This window comes from Homarus americanus, unplaced genomic scaffold (assembly GCF_018991925.1).
Source record: "Homarus americanus isolate GMGI-L3 unplaced genomic scaffold, GMGI_Hamer_2.0 scaffold50924, whole genome shotgun sequence".
NCBI lineage: Eukaryota > Metazoa > Arthropoda > Malacostraca > Decapoda > Nephropidae > Homarus > Homarus americanus.
Window position 1 is genome coordinate 778,441 of NW_024718094.1, and position 26,305 is coordinate 804,745.

The 26,305-nt window shown below is 37.0% G+C and overlaps 1 protein-coding gene across 2 annotated transcripts; it reads right to left on the reverse strand.

Moving 5' to 3' along the window:
• Window positions 1-215: 215 nt before the first annotated feature.
• On the reverse strand, window positions 216-21,947 carry LOC121859101 (U4/U6 small nuclear ribonucleoprotein Prp3-like). 2 transcript variants are annotated; one of them, XM_042355786.1, is made up of 12 exons: window positions 21,824-21,947; window positions 17,977-18,204; window positions 15,059-15,268; window positions 14,577-14,679; window positions 13,103-13,374; window positions 11,790-11,978; window positions 8,772-8,935; window positions 7,719-7,947; window positions 5,305-5,519; window positions 5,049-5,195; window positions 4,805-4,919; window positions 216-1,391 (listed from the first exon to the last, which is right to left on the reverse strand). In XM_042355786.1, the coding sequence occupies exons 2-12, from the start codon at window positions 18,172-18,174 to the stop codon at window positions 1,266-1,268; spliced, it is 1,968 nt and encodes a 655-aa protein (XP_042211720.1). In that variant the 5' UTR covers window positions 18,175-18,204; window positions 21,824-21,947; the 3' UTR covers window positions 216-1,265. The 2 variants fall into 2 exon arrangements, with proteins under 2 accessions (XP_042211720.1, XP_042211719.1); XM_042355785.1 differs by having other exon boundaries at window positions 13,103-13,404.
• Between the last annotated feature and the right edge of the window lie 4,358 nt (window positions 21,948-26,305).

Consider the following 26,305-nt stretch of genomic DNA (forward strand, 5'->3'; position numbering starts at 1 on the left):
CTGTATATCTCTTGGGTCACATCTAGCGTCTTGCACTAACAATGATTGAGGATAATTGCTAAGAACTTGCAGATATCATCAGTTTTCTATTGTAACCAAAATGTATCTTCACACTTATGAATCCTAATGTCATAGCAATGCTTGAAAAAAATATTGTTGACTAGATGCCCAGAAATAATGATAAACTTTGTAAATATAGGCCTAGGGAGACATAATGAGACATCTAGTTTATTTAATTATCCTTAAGTTTAACACTGTTATGTCTAATGCAAACTTACCTGTTAATTACAATATTCCAGTGAAAGCAAAAATATTCAGAACCAATTTAAATTTAATCTTATTGATGACAAAACAAAATAATGTACATATTCAGTCACTCAAGTCAGTATAAAACTCTTACATAAAATAAAAAGCCTTATTTTATACCAATTCACAATTTTTGGGGAAGAAGAAATGATCTGGTGTTCATAGTAGTAGCAAAACTATAAGTTTTATCAAAATGCTCATTGTGCTTACTAAAGTACACAATTATAAAAATACCAAATACATTTCATACAGTAGTTTGTAATTATTTCAAACATCCTTTTTATAAATGACACCAACTTCCATACATTACAGTGTCACACATATTTGTGGTAACACAAATCAACCTAAAAGTTGTTGACTTGGATCATGTTTTCCAAAACTAAATAATTCTAATCTATATTACAGAATTGGTAATGAAACTAAAATTGATTAAAAGATGTTAAATTATTTTAATACAAACTATTCAAATTCAATATCTTTGTCTTGTGTACCAGATAACAATGAATATAATTGATGAAAAGTCATTCTTAGTAATGTTCTCTCACACACACTGCCCGTGAATAACTTTAGATGTTGTTATGACACGCACCACAATCACTAAGAATGTACACTGTCACCATGCTTTTATCAATACATATCATAAGTGTCATCACCTTGGAAGTACAGTACAGAACTTAATTTTGCAATACCTATAACCTGATAATTTTTTGCATATGTTAACTTTTATTGTCGTCATGACATTTTTGGTATTTTAATTGTAACTACAGTACTCTATAGGGAAGATATGAATGTCTGTAGAAAAATGTATTGCTAACATTATGTAATGTTGAAAATTAAGCCAAAACAATTTGTGCAGACCTCAATTTCAATGTTAAAATTTGCTGCTGTTTTGGCAATAACCATATTAGCTTCTTTTTTTTCTTAGTTCACTTGCTTATGCTCTTCCATTTATCACAATTTCAATTACCACTATCAGCTTCTTCAAGAATTTTCTTTCCATATGCTAAATCCCAGTATTGTTCTACACCATGCTTTTTAAAATGATCTCTTGCAAAGGATTCTGTGGGACATGCCTTAAACAGCATCTGAGGAAGAAAATTTATGAGAATAAAATAAATTACTGGAATAGGAAGTCTTGTTCAGATATATAAAAGAAAATACCTATTTAACAATTACTACATGTAATGGACAAAATATCCCCTTGTTTTGTTTTGAAGCATAATGGGTCATGAAGAATCCTGTCAAATCATTCTTAGTCTTGTGCAAAGACTTTTTTTAATATAAGACTGTGACTAGATCTTAAAACAATTGTCTTAAGTTGGGAAAGAAAGAAACAGGAGAAAAAACTGCCAAACAAGGATTCTTTCACATGAACATTTTTATTTTTTATGCGCGACTTAGAAACTAATGGAACCTTTCACATTGTAGTACAGTAGGGTCGGGATATATCACTACTTTTTATAATGATTTTTTTTATATCGCGACTCCCAAAATTATCAACATTTTCCAATATATAGCAATAAATTTATTTATTTCGTGAGGGAAATCAGGCAGGAAATATTTAAAATGTACTGCCGTGGCAAACAAATGCATTATTTGCTCACCAGAGGCGTCACCGTGGCTGCTCACCCATGCATTCACGCTTGCCCGCTCAGTCTTTCTGAGTGAATGATGAGAAAGCAGCCGATTCTGCTGCATATTATGATTTCTAAGGTGAGTGTAAATGGGTTGCTAGTGAAGTGAAAAGTGAGGTGAAGGGAATGGAAAGCTTAATGGAAAAGATTTAATACTGTGACTAATATATTTGGTTTGTTCATTTATGTAGGTGAGGGATTGTCAAGTGAGGGTGACAGTGTGGCATCTGCTGCTGAGTCTGGTGTTCCTGGGATGGTGCGTCAGCTGCCGAGTCTGGTGTTCCTTGATAATGAAACAGCCTGTTGTTCCCGAGTCTAGTGTTCATTGGTCCTTTAGTTAATAAGAAAATAAACTTTTATTGGCCTCCAGAACCTAACCCTATTTTCCCCATTGATTACATGTAATTATATATCGCGATTTAGTTTATAGCAAACATCGTTGGACCCTATCTCATGATATATCCCGACCCTACTGTATGTGAAACAAAAGCGTCATTGACGCTTGTACTTCGAAATACAATGTATAAAAATATGCCTGGAGTTTTAGAATTCTTAATGTGGCAATGTAGGATTTCAGACGAGCGTTTGTTTTGTTGTGCGACAGTTGTGTTTCAGTTCTGGTTGAGTGAATACTATTGTGTCTCTTTCTCTCTTTCATTTCTAGCAAGTACTTTTTTGTAATTATGTATTTGGTATGCAATACAGTACAACTACTCCTCGACTTACGACATACTCGACCTACGACCACCTGGACACACGACCGCATCGGTCGTACCAAAATTTTGTAAAATTACGTATTTTCGAGTCCCAACGTTAGTGATTGCGCTGTGTACTGACAAAATTTTCGTTTGTAATTCACTTTAAAATGGCTGGAAAGCTTAAAAGTGAGAGTTTTTTGGTGCTGAGAAGAAAAAGAGATACCCATTTTAGATTTTCTATGTATTATTTAAGCATTTTCGACTTACGACCTGGATTTGGGTCCCTAACCCTGTTGTAAGTCAAGGAACAGCTGTATAGATATTTCTAACTACATATACTGTATATATATTTTTTATACTTTAATATTAAACAGTACAGTATACCAAAATTCACTCTAGTATACAGAACTGCCATGTACCAAACCTTCTACTGAACCACTCTTCAAATACTGTATCTCAAATACTGTCATAATAATAAAATAAAAATAATAAAGTTAATGATGACTTTACCCTCTTTAGGGAAATCTTAGTTTTCATTCCCACTGTGTTGTGCTCTTTATGCAGAGAAGCATAGTTATTTTTGCATCAATTTCATACATTTGGCTTCAGAATAGCTTGGGCTGTCATATTAGATAAGAATACAGGTTAGACCTCGCTAATCCGGGAAACATGGGACCAGACCAGTTCCGGATTTGCAAAAAATTCCGAACCATCGAAGCCGAGGTTAAAAAAAGGCAAAATAATACATAAAATGTACTATTACTAGTACCAATGCAGCTTATATCAGCATAAATCTAGCCCAGGCTTACTGGAACTCTTTATGACAAAGTGCTAGTGCTATATGGCAATTCGCATATACAGTGGTCCCTCGGTTAACGAGCACAATCCGTTCTAGAAGGTTGCTCGTTAACTGAAAAACTCGTTAACCGAAACCATTGTTTCAATGGGTTTTGGGTAATTGGTTCCAGCTCACCGAAAATTGCCTAAATTCAACAAAAAAGGTAAAAAAGTACACTTACTTTGAGGTGTGTATGTAGAAGGCTCCTAGATGATGAAGATGATGATGGGAATTAGAATGGGGGTGGAGGAGAAGGGAGAAGAGAAGGCATTGGGGTGGAAGAGAAGTCACCCCATGGCGCCATTTCCCCCATAAAGTTTTAGTTCTCTTGGTGTAATTCAAGATTATTTTCTTTAAATCAACACTGCACTGCATTATATATTGCCAATGTGTAAAATAAATTTCAAATGACCAATAATTTGCTTGTAAACACAGAAAGAAAGAGTTTAGTTGAAGAGAGTCTCAAGCAAGATGTTACCTCCACTGAAAAGACACAAAGACTGACGCCAGTATGCTGTGTTGGCAGGCTGGATGGCGTGCCACAAACTAGTGACCCTACCTTCAATTATGTTCAATAATTGTTAAAATGACTAAAAAATTTAATACTAAACTTTTAAAATTATTGAATAGTATAAACTTCTTGATATTTACTAAAAGGGTAAGGAATTTAAGCCCTAGAACCAATTACTGTATTGGCGGACTAATACTACAGCTGGTGGACCGCCAAATGCAAGCTAAAACATGTGGAGGTCTGCTCATAAGAAACTCGTTAATCGAGGGATTGCTCGTTAACCGAAGTTAAGAATCTTATGGAAGGTAACTCGTTAACCGAAATCTCGTTAACCGAGGCGCTCGTTAACCGAGGGACCACTGTACAGGTACGTATTTACAGAACTAAACGAAGAATTTATTTGAAATACTCTAATATTCAATGCCATAATATCTTGACCACTGGGATTAATTATACAGACTTATCCGGTTACGTATATCTACCCAAAAATACGAGTTGAAAAACATATACTCAAATGTACAGGACTACTGTACACTAAAGGACTGAAGTTTTTATCTCTTGTGCAAACTATGTGGTGTTTATACTCAAATTAATCACAATCTTACAAGGATTCCTGCAATGCAAGTTATATTCTGCTAAGCTTAGTCTGTGACATTTTATAAGATAAAAACTTTAAGCCTAAAACTACCTTCCACCTGGCTGAGAGGGAGGGAGTTGCCCTCTCGTAATTTTGTCCGGACTAGAGAAGGTTCCGGACCATCAGTTCCCAGAAAATCGGTGGTGCACCTGTAGTACAGTACAGTACATTATTACTCACCTCACCAAAGCTTCTTTCTGATGTAGTTCCTTCCCAAACTAGCTGACATTTTGATTCTATATCTGCATCTTTGGACCGTGATTCTTCTGCCCATTTGATACGTTCCATCATTAATCTGGAAAATTTTATACTGCACATGATACAGGTAAGGATATCTTTTCATTCTTTACCGACATGAATTTCCATAGCATCTTATTTTTCCCGTAATATCATTCCATGCATTTCAACTTTCATATTTACTTACCGTTTATATTTCTTCTGCTGTTTTGGGCCTCCCTCAACTACCACAACATTAATATCCTTGAACAGTACTACAGTGCCAGTCAGGAAGAGTTGCTTTGCATTTGTTTCAACCTTGAACTTGTGTGAACCATTGGAGAAATCTGTAACTCTGTGGGAGAAAAAAATCACAATTAAGGATAACTCTTACAGTGGGTGGACATACATTCCTAACAAGCCAAAAATAATACATTTTTAAAACAGTAATACCAAAAACTCACTTATACACTGTGACATGAACCCCTGTTGATGTGTCCTCCTTGACTTTACGAACTTTTTTGTCTCTTAGTTGTTCAGGTGTGAGTTTTCGGGCAGCATTAGCATCCTGGTGGGCTTTAAGTCTTTTAGCCATCTGTTCACGCACGTGCTTCTCCATCTTAGTTGGATCTAAGACAGCTTCAGTTCCTAAAACCCTCATTAAATTAGCCATTCGTACCTGGAAGAAACAAACCGAAATGAAGATGAAAAGAAAAATATCATAATTTGCATTTGAAGGTGGAAAAGTTGGCTTCAGTGACAAGTGAAATTTCTTTCTGTGGCAATATGTAAATGATCATACAAAGAATTTCTTCTTATCAAACCACTATTGTGGCTCATTAATATTCAATTAATATATGAAGGATACCTAATTCTGGCTCACTTTAAAGCTGAATTTAATGTATGAAAAGATATAACTGTTTAAAATCATTAACTTTCAAGAGGAGTGGAAAAAAGTTTGAAATAAAGAATAATGACATACAATTCACTCTCTGGCAAAGATGGAGAATAGGGAATCACAGGTTCTCAATAGGGTTCAGGTCAGGGGAATTTCCAGGCCAGTCATCAAAGGGCACACAACAGTCCTTAAGCCACTCCTCCACTGGTTTAGCAGTGTGGTAATGTGCACCGACCTGCATAAAAAATGTGGCCTGACACTTCTCAAATGAATCGGTAACAGCAAAGCTGTGGTAGTGCAAGTCGTCATGAATACGGCAAAAGACTGTCTTCACTGACACATCACCAAGCAGCCTTGGATTCTGTTCCTTAATTTGTAGTGCAGACAAACGTAGATTAGTCTATAGTCGACACTGCACAACCTTCAGAATCCTGGGAGAAGTCTTGCAGGCCTTCCCAGGATGTACTTTCTTGTTGGGAATCTCATCCCCACCATTGTCCCTCATCCACTTGATGTAACATTGTATTTGGAGGGCACTGACACCCGTCTGGCCACTAATGTATTTTGTTGGATGCTCTGCCTTATGTAGGGATGCAAATGCAATTAGCTCATCCTTTGACAACATGTTATAAAGTATTCATTGTACGGCTAAGTAGCACAACACTTGTACAAATAAAATAAAAAAAGTCCTGGTCACAGGCGGGGAGCTCAGTAACAGGGATCCTCTCTCTAGGAAGCCACACAGGCTACTAACTGCCATTTTCCCATCTCTCCCTGCCTCCTTGCTCCCAGACACAGTTGGCATATGTATGATAACAAGTAAAAGACAAACAATCCCCACTCTTAAACACAATGGATCAATTTTTGTCATTGAAATTGTCACCAGAAGTGTGGCGACAATTACAAATATGAGTACTGTGCAGTAAGTTCTCGTTTAACAATGTCCCAGAAAACGTTGTTTCGTTATAACGTCACTACTCTTTAGATACCCATGATTCCTACAACATCCCGACCGATTCGTTATAACATTGTCATCCAACAGGGATTATTTTGTAAGGCACATCACTCTCTCTCATCTTGGCGTGCTACACTCTCTCACAGAGAGTCACAGCGTCCCCAGTCTTTGTTAGGCTTCCACAGCGTACATGCATGCTTAAAGTGTTTTTGCTATAAATAGTTAAATACTGTACTGTAACCATTCGAAATGGCTTCCAAGCGCCCATCAAGTGTTAGTGATGCTAGTGTTGTGAAGAAACAACGCAAGACCATTAGCCTTGCTACGAAAATGGAGGGGGAACCCCAGTCAGAGCGGGAGGAGGAGCCCCCCTCCGGGTCTCAGTGACTCACCACCCTCCTCCTCTCCACTACCCACCACACACTCGCTCCACCTCCGCCCATCAGTCAGTACAATACAAAATTATTTAGTTTATTTATCTTTTTGGATGTAAAATATATATTTCCTATAAAAATTCCATTGAATTTATGTACTATATGTAATGTATTTTATGGGGCAAAGGGAGACTGGGGAACGTAACTAGCGTATTTTATCTATTTCTTATGGGGAAAATTGATTCCGTTAATGTTGTTTTTTTCAAGAACGTAACCGACGTCAAGCAAGGGCTTTCTGTACTGTACACATACTAATACACTAACAAAAAGATTGAGAAGCTCTGGAATACTATTTAAGCCCCAGAGTGTCAACTTTATATTTTGGCCACATCTTCGGGTGATAAATAATAAATTAAATAATATGTAATACAAAACTTGATAAGATACGAAAAAAATTTCCTTCTAAAAATTTTTAATATCTTTACCCCTAATCCCCTATATCATCTATATACCCTAGGAGCTTTCCTTAATTATAATAACCATCAATGGTACTACTGTGACCACTATACTGTATCAGGACTGTATACTGTACATAAACTTCCTTACTGTATTTTGAATGAGATTAACATGGCTGAAATAAAATCACCATACCTTAGGTTCTGGGGGAGGTTCCAATCCTAAACGAATCTTTTCCTGTTTTTCTTTCCAAGTTTCTCGTCTATTCATGCGACGCAGCTTTTTACGCTCCTGCTTAGTAAGAAGGACTTCAAGAGTCACTGGTTTCAAGGGATCTGATGGGCATCTCATTTCTAGAGGATGTTCAATTAGTCTTGTTATACAGTCATCTTTCACCTTAACTGGTTCCCCCTCTTCTGGATATCTGTGAGTAAATAAAATGGCAAACATTAACTGCAATATTTAATTTAAAAAATGAAAAAGGGAGCAACTGATATCATAACTGGCTTGTTTAACTGTCAATCAATAGATCTATACTGTTCAGAAAACTCTAAAGATAGAATGATAATTCTCTAATTTAAATATTTGTAATGCTATTAACTCCGCCTTGACTGTAAGAGGGTTGGATAATATGTTTCCAGCTCAACTATATGGTCGAGCCAATCTTTGCCTAGAGGGGGTGTTATATAATACTCAGCAAAGTGATAAAAGTATTGATCTTTAAAAGATAACCAATAATTGCCTACAAAAATAAAAATACCCTAGAAATCTCTCAATAAGATAATAGATATTTTTTGTACAAAGGCAGAGGCACATTTGAAAGCCAATACAGTACATATGGCCAAAGGCAGACAGTTCAAACTGGCATGGAGGCCATATATGTTTTAATCTGAAAACAAAACACTTTCCCCAGCAAGAGTTCCGAGGCCACAAATTTAATGAATAAAGCACAGTATTATAAGAATGACAAATTACTGTCATTTTAATGATAGAAATTATGTATACTTACAAATGACAGACACAAACACATTAAACTTTAATATTTAGTTTTTCTAAATACTGTTCTCTACAGTAAATGAAAAAATTTTCACCGCCTACTTAAAAAATGGAAAAGGGTGAAAAGTTTCTTCACAGAACTACTGAAAACATAGGTCTTTATAGCATACAAGTAGCAGCCTTTTAAACATCCTAATTATATATAATATTTTCAAAACAATCACTATCTTGGTATGCAAAATAAATACGAACCTATTTCCTTGAAGGATAATGGCATCCCACCACTCAATATCAGGGGAGTCATCACAAACACTCTTCATTTCTCTCTGTTCTAGTTGTGCCAGTTTGGCTGCTGAAGAAATGCCAGTTTTCTTTGCAACTTGTGAAATCTCATTTTGCAGTTTCTCTAACCGAGCCTGTACAAAATAAAAAAAATCACTTAATGGTCATTCAAGCTCTTTATTTTTTAAATGGTCTAGGTTACATTACAATGCAAATTTTATAAAATTAAAAATACCTTAGTTTCTATTTTTAGTTTAACAAATTTATTGACAAAGCTTGGAGTACAGTTTGCCTATTCTGAGTAATTCAGTCAGGTCTTGACACTGAGGGTAGTATCACTTCTCACAGCGAACACTTGCAATTTTGGACTTCAAAACCGCTTAAACTTTGCTTCTGTCAGAGCCTTTGGGGCTATTAAACAAATACTGTAATGTATTTTTTATTTCCAAAAACTCTTAAACTTCAAATGCATGGGATGAAAATTTGGTGACTCACATGGTAACCTCTCACAAGAGCAGTGTGTAATATAGGCTCCCTTACCACTCACGAGGTCCCTTCTTTGTGTGTATTTGATCCATGCTGGCTGTCCATGAAGTTGTGCTGTTTCTGCTCAGCCACAGTGGACTGTTCACTCTTTTTAATTTGTAGTTTTTACAATTTCATGCTCTAGGCATGGCTTCTAGTGGTGGCTGTGTTTGGTTCGAGAGGAAAGCATCTCAGAATAGCAATTAAATAAACTAAGTGAAGCTTACCTAACCTAAAATTACCCAGGCCCTATCTCAGCAACAAATCTTTGTGTGAAAAGTATATTTGTTTCTGGTGAAAATCAATAAGATGATGAAAAAAGTAAAAACCATTTCTACAACTGTCATCACCCTGACCCAGCAAACCAGAAGTAATGTAGCCTAATCAATGAATTTATCCCCAATCCTAGAGGAAAAGTATGTTTAAACCTGTAGTGAATCAGTAAACCAGTGTTCAAGAAAATAAAAGTGGAGCATTATCTCTGCTAAACCTACCCCACTGCAGTATTTCTTAGGTAATATCCTAAGATACACACCAATTCTACAAATTAATTTTTCTCTAACTGCTTTCATATTACAGAAACATTTACCACTTCTCATGATAGATTAAACACTGAGCTTCATGTATAAATGGCTTATAGTGTTAAAATATGTAGAAGTTTATAAAAATGTCAGCCAAGACCCAACTTATACAGGTACAAAGAGTGATCACAGTTGTTATTTAAAATGAGTACTTTAATCAAGGCAACAAAACTAAACTAATCCTACCTAACCTAACAAGAATAATCTAACCTAAACAAGGTTAGCTTAAGCTAGGTTCAGTAAGGTTTGTCTTGTTTTACTGTTGTAATTCATCAAAATTTATTTTCCTAGTTAGCAGATCTTCCCAGTCTCCAGGATATCAGTGACCCATCAACTGTGTGCAAAAAAAAAAATTGGGCTCTACGTATTTAATATTTCATGGATAAAGTCACAAAATCCTTTTAAAGATATACAGCATCAATTTTCTCACACCTCAGTTACTGGGTTGTACTTGATATGAAGAGCATAGAAAGTTTTTTTTTTTGTGAAACAGCATTACATCAGAAGAGCTGCCATATTTTGTGTACACAAGACTCTGCTGTGACTAATGACTGATTGGTATAAAGATGTTTGAACATTTTGCATGATATCTACAACATAAGCCAAACTTATTGAAGTTTGGAATTGAGCCACAATGGAGAATATGATCAGGTTTTGTTCCATAACATGGACTTAATTGAGCATTCATCTAGCCCATGAGACCATCCTAAGGCAGACACAGGATAGGATCCCAAGCAGACTTTTAAAAATTAAACCCAATTCCTCTCAAGTTGTTTGCGCTCAATCATTGCCTGCGACACAGCATCACTTTTATACTGAAAACTTTAGTGTTTCTGTGTGAAATGGCCCCTAAAAGTCTGCCTAGTGTCAGTGCTAGTGGAGTGAAATGTTTAGAGACCCCAAAGCCAAGAGGAAACAACACCAATCATAGTGTTTTTCAAGAAAAAACCAGCCACTCACCCAGTTGATTCGTCTCCCTCACCTACTCGGTCAACTGCTGCCGCCGTTCCACCACCCATCTCCCTGCTACACACCACCCCACCATCCACCTCCCCATCACCCGCCTGCCTGCCTCTCCACCAACTACCACTACATCACCCTCTTCCAACAGTGATCCTCATGCTTTAGTAACCAAATTTCATTCTACTATACAGTACACTTCATCAAGCGCCAAACTTCCACATATGAAGAACAGTAATGGTTACCTAAGTTTCTTATACACTGTATAGGTATACAGTCGTGCACTAAGGTACTACAAGTTGCTATTCACGGTTTTAACAATTTATGCCATTCATTGGAACCTAACCCTCATGAATAGCAAGGATTTACTGTACTGCATTTACCCAAAATTACAAGTTGAAAAGTAAACATATCATCCAGCTTATTGGATGGGGGAATGCTGGGAAATCCCCCCCACTTGGCCTGGTAGTGAGAGAGTATAATTTCTTTTTAATGTACAGTACTGTATGGTACTGCTGCTTTTGTAAATATTAAATATACAGGGGTAATGAGGTTTGAAGGTAAACAGTGACTTCTACTTCCCACAGTATTTAAGGAATTAAGAAAATTATAGGATTTGGGGCAACTTGTGTACAGTTTAATTATTTCACTTAAATTGTGTATAAAAAGACCATGATGTTTAGGTATCCATAGTTCAAATTTTTCCAGAATTCAAACAGAGTTTGGTCACAAGCAATTCGGATTTGGGAAGTTTGACTGTATCACAAGATCACCTGACATTTAAAACATCGGATTTAAAATTTCTGCAGGTTGGTGACAAAGTCACAGTAAAGCATCAACTACCATTTCCAAAGACAGAAAAGAAGACAACAACTTCCTTCCGTAAATTAGATAACTTAAACTTATAAAGAATATTTCATACCTTTGCTCTTTCTCTCTGAGCAAGTTGAATAAACTTGCCCTGGTCATGGAACTTAAAAGGCCTCTTGACTCTCAGAGATGGACGAATACTGACTCGTGCATCAAAGAAGTTACTCTCAGCAGTGTCCTCGATGGGTTTTTCTTGCAATTGCTGTTTAAATTCTTCCCGTTTTTTGGCTCGAATGTTGGCCTGATGGAAGAAAAAATTTCCATGAAGTGAAAAGAGGGATCAAATTTATAAGTGCTGTAAGTGTATTACAAATATAATAGTTTTATGTACTCCTGAACAATATATATTGGTATCCTCAACACTTTTTTATCAAAAAGAAAAAAAAACAGTAACTTTGACTTGCATATTTTAATATGCATAGTTGTAATGACAGAAAAGGATAATTTAAACAATAATGAATGAAAAAATCCTGGGCAAAGGAGAAATGTGACAAATATACATCTACTGTATATACAGAAATGTATTGAGATAAAGTGAACTGATGTACAGTATTATGAGAAAGAAGAAAAGGGCATTGAAGAGGAATGGGGAAAATTTAATATTGCTGTCCTAAAAATGCAGCTGCAGTGTGAAATTAGGAAGAATAAACAAGAAAGAATTGCAAGATGAGAGGCTAGTGTTGCTAATTAAGTAGATGAGGAATACATGAGCATCAATTGCAAATACATGGGAGTAGAGACACTGGAGGAAAGGTAAAGAAAATGACGACGGAACATAAAAGACCAGCATGACAATGCGACTTATATTTAAGCAAGGAATTCATATACCTGTACCTGAATAAACATAGGCATCTGTCACATGGGTCATGGTCACACACCACAGACAGGTTGAGATAGGATAAGTAAATTCACCCTATGGTCTGGATTTGTGACCTAGTTGGGCTTTTATGACCCAACTGAATATCACTCACAATGCCTCTTTAAAGAGGATTTGAATCCTGATTAACTAAATGGATTGGAAACCCATTACCCATAAATTTATACACTGTATAGGTATAATTTAATCCAACAAAGGCCAACAGCTAACTACAGTATTACATCACGAGGTAAATGATCAGATCAGAAATATAGTACAAGCAAATAGAAGTCTACTCTATTTTTCTAAACACAAGCAAGCTTCAAAATATGACACAACCTGAAGCAATAATGATATTTCAAGCTTCATCAGGGATCTATTACTTGTTACTCACAAAATTTATGTAGAATCATGAAAAGTACTCAATTTTTCTATTACTATACTTCAAAAACTGAACTTAATATCTAAATGGTCAGCAAAACTTGAATAAACAAAATTCTTCTTCCCACCTTCAATGTAGGAATCCGTTGAGTTAAGTGCACTTCTTTTCCACTTTGGTCAACAGTTCGTCCCTCAGCATCCAAAATGAGTGGAGTTGGTTTGCTCTGTTCTCCTAGAGGTTTAGCTGTTGATGCAACAGTTGTGCCCAGTGCTGCCCCCATCTGCAAGCTAGATATTCCTAAGGCAGTGGCATTTCCTAGTTGAGCCTGAATGCGGGCCTGAAGCTCAGCAATACGTGAGGTCACATCACCACCACCTGATCCAGCTGATGCTATTACAACTGGTGAAGGTTGGGATATTAAAGGCACAGCTGCAAAGAAGTAAACATTTCATTATTTTGTGTCAGCTGCTATTGAAAATATTTTCATTAGTCTGAATGCAGCCGAACATAATTTAATACTATTAACCCTCTGGTACTCCTGGCCATGGTCAGAAACGTCAACCCCTTGCAGTCTTTTGGCACAAATAGCATCATTTACAATTTGAATTTTTTTCAAATTGCTCACCTTGTGTTCACTAAACCATTTAACTCTAAACCACATCATTTATATGAAGTGGAATAGGTGTTAAAAGATTTGTCCAATAAACATGGCATTGGATTGTAAGTTTGAAACAATAAAGATTTTTGTCGTACAATTAGATTTATTTTCTAGCAAATGAGTAACCTACCTTCGTGAAAAAGTGCTCATTAGGTGAAGTCTCATTCAATGGGACCCATTTTCCCATAAACTCCCAGGTTAAAAGTTGAAATGCACTCCAGCCCAAATCTGTTTTATCTTAAAACCTAACCTTACAATACTGAACAGTGTTTTAGTACACTGTACTATTTCAGAACTGAAGATGAATGCCGAGCATTGTTGGAGGAATGTGTACATGTTTAGTGGGTTGAGGAGACAGGCATCCAATTTTGTATTCAGGGTGATAGATTTGCTCTTCATCCTCTGTGAACAAAGACGACATATGTTCCATGAGGCAGAAAAGAAGATGATAAACAAAGACTGCCAAGTTGTCTAGGTTCATTGGCTAATCAAGTTGGGTATAGAAATTGAGTTGGTGAGTGCATTCACCTGACTGGTGGCTCAACCAATGACAAAACATAACTAGCCTGAATCCATGAAAGATTATGTGAACTGGATCACTCGGAATTTTGATAGTTAAACTGAATCCTGTACAAGCTTGTTCACTGAATTTTCACACCTAAAATGAGAGGCTGCAAGAAACTGCACAGCTTCGAGTAAGCTGTCATCATATAATCATGGCTAACACCTGCAAGAGTGGAATATGGTCATAAAACATTGATAATGATGATGATAACCACTATTCTTGTTAAACTGAATTATCTTTCATTGGGTACTCATTCAGTAGGTTCTTACTGTATTAGAATACTGTAAAAACATCCAAGAAACAGTTTCATGCCCTTCAGCATACAATATTTTTACCAATGATGTATGATTATTTATAAAAGACACACCTGAAACCTACCTGCACCATTAGTGGTTGGCTTTGACTCCGTAGTTTGAAGGTTGGCCATAGCCTTTTTTCTTTCTTCTATTACAGCCTGGGCTTTGGCCATAATATCCTTAATCTGCAAACATATGTCAGAGTTATTCAAAGTGAAAGGTTAAGTGATAAATTCTTCTAATAAACTCTTCATCTCACAAGAACCTTTTGTATCTGATAAAGCTAACACATAATGGAAGCCAATTCCACTTGGTTGCACAAAAAAATAAAAAGAGAAAGGCTGTAATTGATTTTCCCATTTCATTGCCAATAAGAAATGTCCAGTGACTTGTGAAACAGACTATTCTATCTGGATTATACTTGGCACAACCTACCATCATTCATCAGCAGTGTCTCCATCTCAAATAAATAAATTGCCACTTTACTCTTCAATCATTCACATAGATCATGGTGATAAAACATAATACTGTACTGTACACTCCAGTACTCCACACACTACTTACTTGTTGAGCCTGAATTTGTCCAGGGCTAACAGTGTTGTTTGGCCCTGATGATGGTGGCTGAGACGCTTTAATATTTGGTACTGGTTCCTTTTCATCTTTAACCCTTGCCCTCTTACTATCCTTTTCACGATCATTGTCTTCTTTATGTGTGCGTTTTCTAGATGATGTGCTTTTAACTTTTGTTCCTATGTCTTCCAACAGTAAAAAGGCCTGAAAAGGTTGATAATAATTTAGTTCCTAAAATTTTACTTAAAGTAAGATAAAATACAGGGAGTAAATGAGAACATGATTACGGGGATAGAAGGATGAAGCGGTGTTTATCTTTCGAAAGGTGGGAATTCTGAGGCAATTGTATTAATACTTTCTGTTCCTGTACCTACAATGTACCTATAGTGTGCTTATTAAACTACAGGTAAACCTCTATTTTCAAAGGGGTTAGGTTCCTGAAAGCCTCCTCGCAGGTCAAAATATCATAAATTGGGTTCATTATAACATGGGGTTCAATAGGATAGGTTCCTGGCCAGTCGGACACCCATATGAATGATACAGGTATTAGTAAGCAACAATTATTACAGTAATGTATCCTCACTAATTAATGAATAACAAGCAATGTGTATCATGAATAAGTTTTAGTAGAATGAGTGAAAGATGCAGGAGTCAGTGATACACTCTGGGTGGTATGGGGTGAGGGGGGGTCCTTGCAGTCAGTTTCTCCCCCAGGGTCACTTCTCTTCTAGATGATACTAAATGTTAAATAATAATTCCTCGAGATAAATGTACAGCATATGAGTAGCAAGGGCGAGCTGACCAAATGTGGGAAAATCTATTTTCCATGGTTCTTGGTAGCTCACACCATGCTCTTTCATGTGCAACCCAGGAACACAGGTTCCTTACTCTTTTCCCCAGTCAAATTAAGTTGAAAGACATTAAGGATCTGATGACATACAGTCGGGGTAAAAAGTCCTGAACACTTGACAGTACAGTCTCTCCTCGAGTTACGACAACCCAGACATATGACGGCCATGGTCGTATAAAATATTTTTCACATTATGTATTTTCGAGTCCCGGCGTTAGTGTTCGCACTGTGTACTGACAAAATTTTTGTTTGTAATTCCCTTTAAAATGGCTGGCAAGCGTAAAAGTGAGAGTTCTCGTGGTGCTGAGAAGAAAAAGAGACCCATTTTAGAATTTCTATGTATTATTTTCACCTTTTCGACTTACGACCTGGTCGTCGGGACGGAACCCCATCATAGGTCAAGGAGAGACTGTACTATTTGGCATGTAAGTACCCGAAGATCTTAGGTGTTAAGGAGAGTTTTATCCCATTTTGTGGTTCAAGCATAATATGTGATGACAAGTAGTGTTATTAGTACTTATATCCCAATCAAATATGTATAACTCAGAAGTAGTTGCCAGATATTGCTAAGTGTTCAAGACTTCTGACCCCTACTGTACATACCAACCGAATACAAGCAGTTCTATATGGACCTGGTGACTGAACAGGAGGCACAGGATGCTGCGGCAGGCGTCGACAATGAGGCTTCACCGGAAGACAACGTGCTTGATTATTAATCCCTCCCCCCCACCCACTCTTCAGGCAAGCAGAAGGTCATGACTGGTTATGGTGAGTGAGTTTGTTTTCATTATTACCTATTCGAATGTGTTTTTGATGTTAACTTGATTAAAGTTCAACAAATTGTAAATCCATCTCATAAATATTTTATTATTTTGTATTACAGTACTACTATACAAGTAGTTTTTACCATTAGCAATTAGACATATTATGGAATGTTATAAATTTTTCACACACATATTCATGATGTATTACCCCAAACCCACAAAATACGAAAATACAAAAAAAGACTAAAACAGGGAAAGCAATTCACAGTCAGAACAAAAGTACTTCACAATCACTAAAACAGAGTACATTATTTACACCGCAAATTGGGGAGTGGTCTTAACACTCGGGTTTGGCTAAGCGCTCTTCCGTTAAAAGCTCGAGGTTTGACCTGTTATTCACATCACCACACTTGACTGCACCACACGAGATAATTGTACGTAGCGAGTCATAGAAAACTTGCTATTTGAGATAAAAAGGTGGTATTTGTTGCATTAGAATTTTAAATAAATTATCTATAAACAGTTTTATTTAAGTAGTCACAATAAAATAATTATTTCTATACATAAGTGCAAGAAACATGCATATTTAGGACAAAATATTTATAGATGAAAATTGTAAAAAAAATTAATGTCGCTAGGTAATAGTGTAAATTTTGTGTTCTGATGACCATGCCCAGGCCAAGTACAGATAATTAATTTTTTCCTGGCGGGCGTAAAAGATAATTGTACCATACAAATTGAGTCACAACACTAGGACTGATTGTTGAAGGGCCAGAGACACTGGGAGAAGCATGAGGAGAAGCCACACTATCACCACGTGGTGCAATCTCCTTGTACTTTTTAGGTTTTCCCACTCCTCAATTCATACCAGCAACACAAGTCAAGGTTCAAAACTCCCATAACACTGTTATGAATAAATGAAATCACTGTGATGCATGAGAAATGTGGGTCAACATTATATCCTGGGGCCTTTAAACACAAAAGGGAGACTGGTGTGATAACCTTGGAGTGCAGCCAACATAGTTACCAGATCGCACTGACATTACCAAACGTACGTCTTGCATATCTAGTGTTCATACCTTAACATAAAATTATTTTATTTGAATTTCTGACTTCATACACAAACTTGCATATGAAAATCCAAAGAGTGTTAAGATATCATCACCATTAATGCAAATTATTGTAGATTGGGACATCAATAGAAGTTTACCTGTATTGGATCTGGAGATCAGACATCAATGGTAGGGGCTAATTTAAACAATTAGTAAACTGAATTACATAATGTTCTCTAGTCCTACCTTTTCAGCCAATTTATATGCCATGCTTTTATCAACATATCCCATCAGCTTGTCTTCAACTTTTCTCTTGTCACATCCCGAATCAACTGCATGTGTGATGGCAGACACAACGCTTGACCTATCACGTGCCACATATTTATACACCATCTTATCCACGGCTGCCTTGTAGTCCTCATATTCCCGTTTTGATAGCGACATCTTGCTTGTTTTAATTAACAAAACTGGAATCTGTAAAGTAGAATGGAATACATGAACAGGATTTCATCATAAAAGAATACACTGATTAATATACAGTATATATACTGTATACTGTATAATGAAAAGTTGGCACTGTATTAGTATTTTTTGAGTGAAATGAAGTTAATTGGATAATTTCATATGTTACATTATTCTGAATTATAGTCTAGGTTAGTTTATATTCTGGAATTATGTATACACTACCCACGTTAATTAGGATCAATTTAATTTGGATTTCAGCTTAATTCGTGTTTTCTTCAAAATGAATTTGGAATGTATCTGAAATAACAGAGCAGTTCTCAACTTGCAAGTTGAAAAAACACTTTTTTTTAATGTTTCCACAAAACAGGCTATCTTCATTGCATTAGGCATCAAAAATTGTTTGCCAAACTAGCAAGTCAAGATCCAAATAAATTACCAATACATGGGAACCCCGGGTTACGAACGGGTTCCATTCCAGAGGACGTTCTTCAGTCAGAAATGTATGTAAGTTGGAACACATGCTATGTAAATACCGTACATACAGAACAATGTTTAAAATCCCACTATATCAAAGCCTAAGTCCTTCTACTTCTAAAATCACTTAATTTAAGAGAAAAGAAGAAATAGAATGAAGAAACACAGGAAATAAATAAAAAAATAAATCATCAGGTAAATAAAATACTGTAAACTTAAGGTTTAACACCGTTTGTTTCGGCGGGCGTTAATAAGTCAGGGACCTCCTGTATATTTAATGTAATTATGGTGCTGCTGGATCTCCAGTGGCAACCAAATTTTGGTTCACATCTGCTATGCAGGAGCATCTGCGGTCTTTGTTTACATGTCAAAAAATGAACTACAATCTCATCGGGGGTGTTTATTACGATTTATATTGGATTGAATTCTTTCATTTTTTTCTCGAGATGTTGTTTGGATGATAGTATGTAAACTGAAATGACAATGCACAGGTTAGTAGGTTAGGCAGGTTAGGTCAGATTTTAATAGGTTCTGTGAATTCTCGCCTCCATTTTCATGTTCAGCATCATGCAAATAGTATTTCCAGAAACTTCGGTTCAATTCCATAGGTTAATTCTGTTGCTAGCAGTCTCTCCCACCTTTACCAATAATTAAAATGACAATGCACAGGATAGGAAGTTCTTTTGGATCACCTGAAGAATAATAGCCCCAGCTTATTTCACGTAAAGATTAAACTACCCTAAAACTATTTTGGGAGGATGAGGTTAGGTTAGGATATGTTAGGTTAGATTTAGGTTAGGATAGAATAGGCTAAGGCTAGGTTAAGTTAGCATTAAGGTAGTTAATCTTCAGGTGAAATAAGCTGGGGCGATGAATCTTCAGGTGATCCTTTTTTTTTTTTGACGAGATATAACTTCTGGTGTGCCCAAAATTGCTCTTATCCAATTGAGAGTGAAACTGCAATAATTACACCTAACCTAAATCTTAACTCACCTATATCTAGAAAACTAAGCATTTACACATGAAAATAAATAGGACTGAAAGTAATCAACATACAAAATGGTTTCTAAAAAGACGTTCATAATTACTGAACCTGAACTGCTGACGACCATGGTAGATTGTTTACATCTGGTGCATCACAGCTGAAGAAGTGACTGTAAGATGGTATCTTAACTCACCTATATCGCGTAACTAAGCATTTGCCCAAGAAAAATGGGTGATATCATCATTTTGGTCAGCTTGGGAAACTTTGGAATTTAGGTTAGGTTATAGTTCCTGGGTTCCGTGGCTCGGTTAGGTTGGTTCAGGCAGGTAAAATCAAAATCAATCAAAACATCAAATGCCGTAGGAAAAACATAGGAATGAATGAAACGATAATTTTGCCAAAATATAGCGACCGAACTGCTGACGGAAACCAACCGTTTATTAGCCATGGTTCCTTCTAACAGGATAATGTTGTAAACTATAAACTTAATTTTCCCCAACCTTTACACTTACTCTGTGTACTATTTGTATCAAAGAAATATATAGTTATTTAAGAAAAAAAGGCAGTGGATATTTTGCCATGACTGGTAAGTTCCTACTAATGCTATTTTACCGCGAGTGCGCTCTGATTGGCTAAGCGTCCATTACCGGCGAATAACACAATAATTACATTTGACCGTGACTCTGATGGCATTTGACATTTATTTCGCTATGTCGATCATTGTGCAGCTGTAAACATGCCTAACCATATTTCTGTTGTGCATGGAGACTTATTATAAAAGAGGCGACATTTACTAGAATATAATAGAACCTGACCAAACCAACCAAAGAAACCTACCTAACCTTACCTACTTCCTAGCTGAGAGGCACGAACGCATCTCCCCCCCCCCCCATCATATTAAACAAAGTATTTAGCGAATCAGCACACGCTCGCGGTAAAATAGCATTAGTTGGAACTTAGCCAGTCACAACAAAATATCCACTACAAAGACAAAATTGCCAAAACTAATAATGGTCTTTAAGTATTATTATGGTTTTGGGGGTCCGACTAATTACCCAAATGTAGCCAAATATAGCCGGAATGAAGTCAAATAATGGTCCTAGATGAATAAATCGGACTGCCAATCACTTCTTGACTAGTATTTGGTGTCAGAAAGTCACAAAAAAATGGAAAACTTACTTTAATCTGAGTTAATAGATCGCGTGCATGTACCGACGGAGCGAGGAATTACCCAAATGTACCCAAATGTAGTCGCAATGAAGTCAAATAATGGTCCTAGATGAATAAATCAGACTGCCAATCACTTCTCGACTAGTATTTGGTGTCACAGTCACAAAAAATTGGTAAACTTAATTTAATCTGAGTTAATAGATCAAGTGCATGTACCTAATCTAATCTAATCTAACCTAACCTAACCTAACACAACACAACTCAGATTAAATTAAGTTTACCAATTTTTTTTTACTTTATGACACCAAATAATAATCTAGAAGTAATTCACAGCCCGAATTACGCTTGTACGACCATCATTTGACTTCATTGCGGCTACATTTGGCTACATTTGGCTACATTTGGGTAATTAGTCGGACCGTTGTTTTGGCATAACAGCCTCTTTCCAGAACGTCATCTGTGAGTTAGGTAAGGTTGAAATTTTTGTTTCCAATTGTTTATTTCAACTTCCAAATATAGGTGGATTACCGAAACGGTAATTTTACTGGTCTTGCATAATAATTGTGAACACTTACTGATCTTGCAAGGTTAGATTAAGTAGGTTGGTTGAATAGGTTTCCTTTATGTGTGTTTTGGTGTGCTAAACTAAAATTTGACCTCCATTTTTGTGCAAATTACCTGTTTCTGTTAAAAATGAAATTTGTATTTATTTTTTTGCAAAAACCGCTATTTTGCAGATGAAATGGAGGTCAGATTTGAGTAAAACAGACACGTAAAAAAAAAACCTATTCTCGTACTAAAGCCTGAGCACAGCCAATGGACGGATATTGACCTTATTTTTAACCAATAGAACCATAAAATAATATCTAAAATATGGATCACATTCACCCAAAATAATTGACTACCAGACAGAAGACCTTTTGCAGGTTTAGCGAGACAAAAATCAGGGTATACAATTATATTACTTTCATAGAGTATCAGACATTACATAGGCCTTACCTATAGTCAATGAATTATTTGACTTAATATGTACTGGCACATAATTTAAACTTTATACTCAGTAACATTGTGGTCAGGAGCTACAACTGGCCAAACGTTACTAAATACGCCTCCAACAAATGTGTATCCCCTGAAAACTTAAATGCATACATATCTACTACTTTAATTTCGTTGATATATCAAAGATAATTAATAATATAAAATATATTCGCTAAATTTTAACAAATAAAAATAAATTTTGTACATTTAAGACTAAAATATATAATTACTCTATATTATTTGTAACCCGGAATTTTGATATTTTGGAAAACGTTTCAACCAGCTGCTAAATGATCAACTATTAGAAAATAAAGAATATTATTTTATCAAGTTTGATACTTAACACTTTTACCTAGAATATTTATTTTTTAAATTAATTTGATTTGAGAAAAAAATATCACTATTTTGAATTGGATTTTTTTCTTTATAGACACACTAATCACGTGACCAATATCCCTGTGTAATTATTATGTAATAATTTTTTTAAAGCATAACCACATTATCGATAATCAGTCATTACATTTATATAATATTATGAATTTACCGTGTGAGCAAAATTATAAAGTAAAACCATTGTTGGATCCCCTTCAAATATGTTTATTTAATTCTGTATTTTACTCCATCTTCAACCATTCGACAAAATTTGAGTTTAAATATTTTCTTAGGTAAAACATCTTCGCCTAAGAAAGGAACTGTTTCTGTGTAGTAGATTTGTAAAACAAAAACAAAATAACTATGTGTGTACGTACATGTGCCAGTTATCCATTAACTCATATATATATATATATATATATATATATATATATATATATATATATACTTTTTTTTAATTCAAATGTATTTAAAAGATGTCGACCTCGCCTTACAGGTATGATCGAACATTCGTAAATAATAGTGTTACTTACTAGACTGCATAAGCAAAAATGCAAATAAAATCAGGAAGGGTGGGGAAAGCTTATGGCAGGGAAAATCTAGGGGAAAATGAGACTTGTGTATTCGTGGCATTCATTACAGTAGCTTATTATTGATCAAATTTTTTATTAAAAAAACAGATAAAAACAATTATGCTAAGGGAGAATGTGTGAATGTGTATATTGATTTTGGTGTTGGTTCAGAATAAAAGGAAAAGACGAAGGAAGATAACGAATTACTGATCGGTCACGTCTGATTACTTTTCCTTTTCTTTTCCTCTTCACCAAAAGATCGGCTCGTTAGGCGCTTGGGCGATCGGTCACGTCTCTGTTACGCACTGTTGGCAAGTACGGGCATGCACCGGCTCCTGAATGTGCCTGAACCCGCTCCAGTGTTGGTCAAGTCTTGTCTTGAAAGAGCTCACACTCGGTGCTGTCCAAGAGTTCACAACTCACACTCCGAAAAAGTTTGCCCTCACAGTTTTCTGAACTTGCGGCTTCTTCAATCTTGAGCTGTGACCCCTTGTGGGGCGAGCGTCCGCCAGCTCCAAGTAGGGACACTCGACTGAGTAGTGCCCCTTGAGATGCTTATACACCTCAATTAGGTCATCCCTTGCCCGTCTATAGTATAAGCTAGGCAAGTTCAGGCTCTCCAATCTCTCAGGGTAGCTGAGGTGCCGAAGGGCAGGCACCAGTCTGGTGGCCCTCCTTTGAACATTTTCAACCAACTGACAGTCCCTAGCATATCTCGGGGACCAGACGGGGTGACAGTACTCCAGATGGGGAAGCACTTCACTCTTGAAGCTCGTTACGAGGGATGGACCGTCTAGATATTTGAACTACCTTCTTATAAGACCCAATAATTTATTTGCCAAATTTACCTTCTTCTCGCAATGGCCCGAGAACTTCATCTCATTGTCAACATACACGCCTAGGTCCTTCTCACATTGTCTCAAAATAGTGCAGTTTCTTCATCCCGTTGGGAGATATGATACGCCTCCTTACCGTTGGTACGCCCTAGGTGCATCCTCTTACACTTCGTGACATTGAATCTCAGCAGTCATTTCTTCGATCATTCTTGGAGCCCACAGAGGTCCTTCTGCAGCTCCTCACAGTCCGCTTGGTTCTTGATTTCCCGAAATAACTTGGCGTCATCGGCAAACATTTGTATGGAGAAGTGTACAACGTCAGGAATGTCATTTATGAAACAAACAAACAACAGCGGGTCCAATACACTGCCCTGTGGTACCCCGCTTGTGACAGGTACGGATGATGATTTCGTGCCATTAATCACCACACACTGCTTGCGGTCATGCAGAAAGTCTTCTATCCACGCTAGGACATTTCCCCGAATGCACTGGCTCCTGAATGTATCTGAATCTGCTCCAGTGTTGGTCAAGTCTGGTCTTGAAACAGCTCCCACTCGGTGTCGTCACAACACTCTCTGACAGGTTGTTCCAAGAGTTCACAATTCTCACTCCGAAAAATTTTGCCTTTAAAGTTTTTGGAGCTGTAACCTCTTGGGCGGGCCTCCGCCAGCTCCAGGTATGGACACTTGACTGAGTAATGCCCTTGAGACGTTTATACACCCCAATTAGGTTCACCCCTTGCCCGTTTGTAGTATAAGCTAGGCAGATGCAGGCGCTCTAATCTTTCTGGATAGCTGAGGTTCTGAAGTGCAGGCACAAGTCTGGTGGCCTCTTTTGAACATTTTCAATCGAGTGACAGTCCTTAGCATATATAGGGACCACCGGACCAGACAGGATGCCAGTACTCCAGATGGGGAAGCACCTCACTCTTGAAGATCGTTACGAGGGACTGGCTGCATAGATATCAAAACAACCTAATAGTTTAGTTGCTTGATTCACCTTCTCACAATGGCCCGAGAACTTTAGTTCATTGTCAACATACACACCCAGGTTCTTTTCGCATTCGGTGTCCATTAATGCAATTTCTTCGTTCCGTTAGGATATAATTATGATACGCCTCCTTACCGTTGGTACGACCCAGGTGTATCCTCTTACACTTCGTGACATTGAATCTTAGCAGTCATTTCTTCGACCATTAGAAGCTCACAGATCTTTCTGCAGCTCTACGCAGTCTAATTGATTCTTAATTCCCCTGAATAACTTGGCATCGTCCACAAACATTTGTATGGAGTGTGCAGCTTCTGGCACGTCATTTATGAAACAAACAAACAAAACCTGGCCAAATACACTGCCTAGTGGTACCCCGCTTGTCACGGGTACCCATGACGACTCCTTACCTTTAATCACCACACACTGCTTGCGATCACACAGAAAGTCTCCGATCCACGCTAGGTTACCTCCCTGAATCCCGTACCCTTCCAATTTAATTCTCAGCCTTTCATGGGGTACGCTGTCGAAAGCCTTGGCAAAATCTCGGTATATACTGTTGATATTAGCACTCTGTTCTAGACCGTGTTGGCAATCCCATACAAGGTTGTTTCGTAGTAGTTGTTCCATCATGGCATCTCTTTAATGCTCTCAAGTATTTTGCACACTATGCTGGTCAGGTTTACGGGTCTATAAAGACTGACAATCTTACGTTGCGACATGAAAGACGATGTACCGTTCGTCCTAATAGTATGGAAATAGGTGTTTCAACGTTCTTAACACGAAAGAGGCACTACTCTGTCGAGTGTCCTTACTTGGAGCTGGCGGACGCTCGCCCCACAAGGGGTCTCAGCTCAAGATTGAAGAAGCTTCAAGTCCAGAAAACTGTGAGGGCAAACTTTTTCGGAATGAGAGTTGTGAACTCTTGGAAAATTCTACCAGAAAGTGTTGTGACTGCACTGAGTGTGAGCTCTTTCAGGACAAGACTTGGCCGTCACTGGAGCAGGTTCAGGTACATCCAGGAGCCGTTGATTGCTCAGTACTTGCCAACAGTGTGTAACAGAGTTGTGACTGATCGCCCAAGCTGTTAACGAGCCGATAATTTGTTGAAGAGGATAAAAGAAAAGGAAAAGTAATCAGACGTGACCGATCGCCCAAGCGGCTAACGAGCCGATCAGTGGTGAAGAGGATAAAAGAAATACACCTTTTCACATATCCGTTGAGACATTGTTACATAACTATTTGACAAATTCCATAACCGAATGACAGAACACATATCGAATGACAATCTAAAATAACTTTTGGTGGTATGACCTTCTCCAATTGTTACATTCTCAAACTATATGTAGACTGTCGGTTTATTTGTTCACGTCTGTCACCTTCATAACTTATGTCAATCATTTCGGTTAGCATGAACGAACAGTTATTTCAGATTGTCATTCGATATGTGTTCTATCATTCGGTTATGAAATTTGTCAAATAGTTATGTAACAATGTCTCAACGGATATGTGAAAAGGTGAACTGTATATTAACCATCAACAGTTAACATGTACCACATGCTCCTAGTACGAGTTCGCTAAGTTTAACTTGTAAATAAACTCATCTTAAAGCAGTTCGAATATATAATCTCTCATTACAGAAGAGTGGTATTAAAAAAGATTGTCTATTCATATAT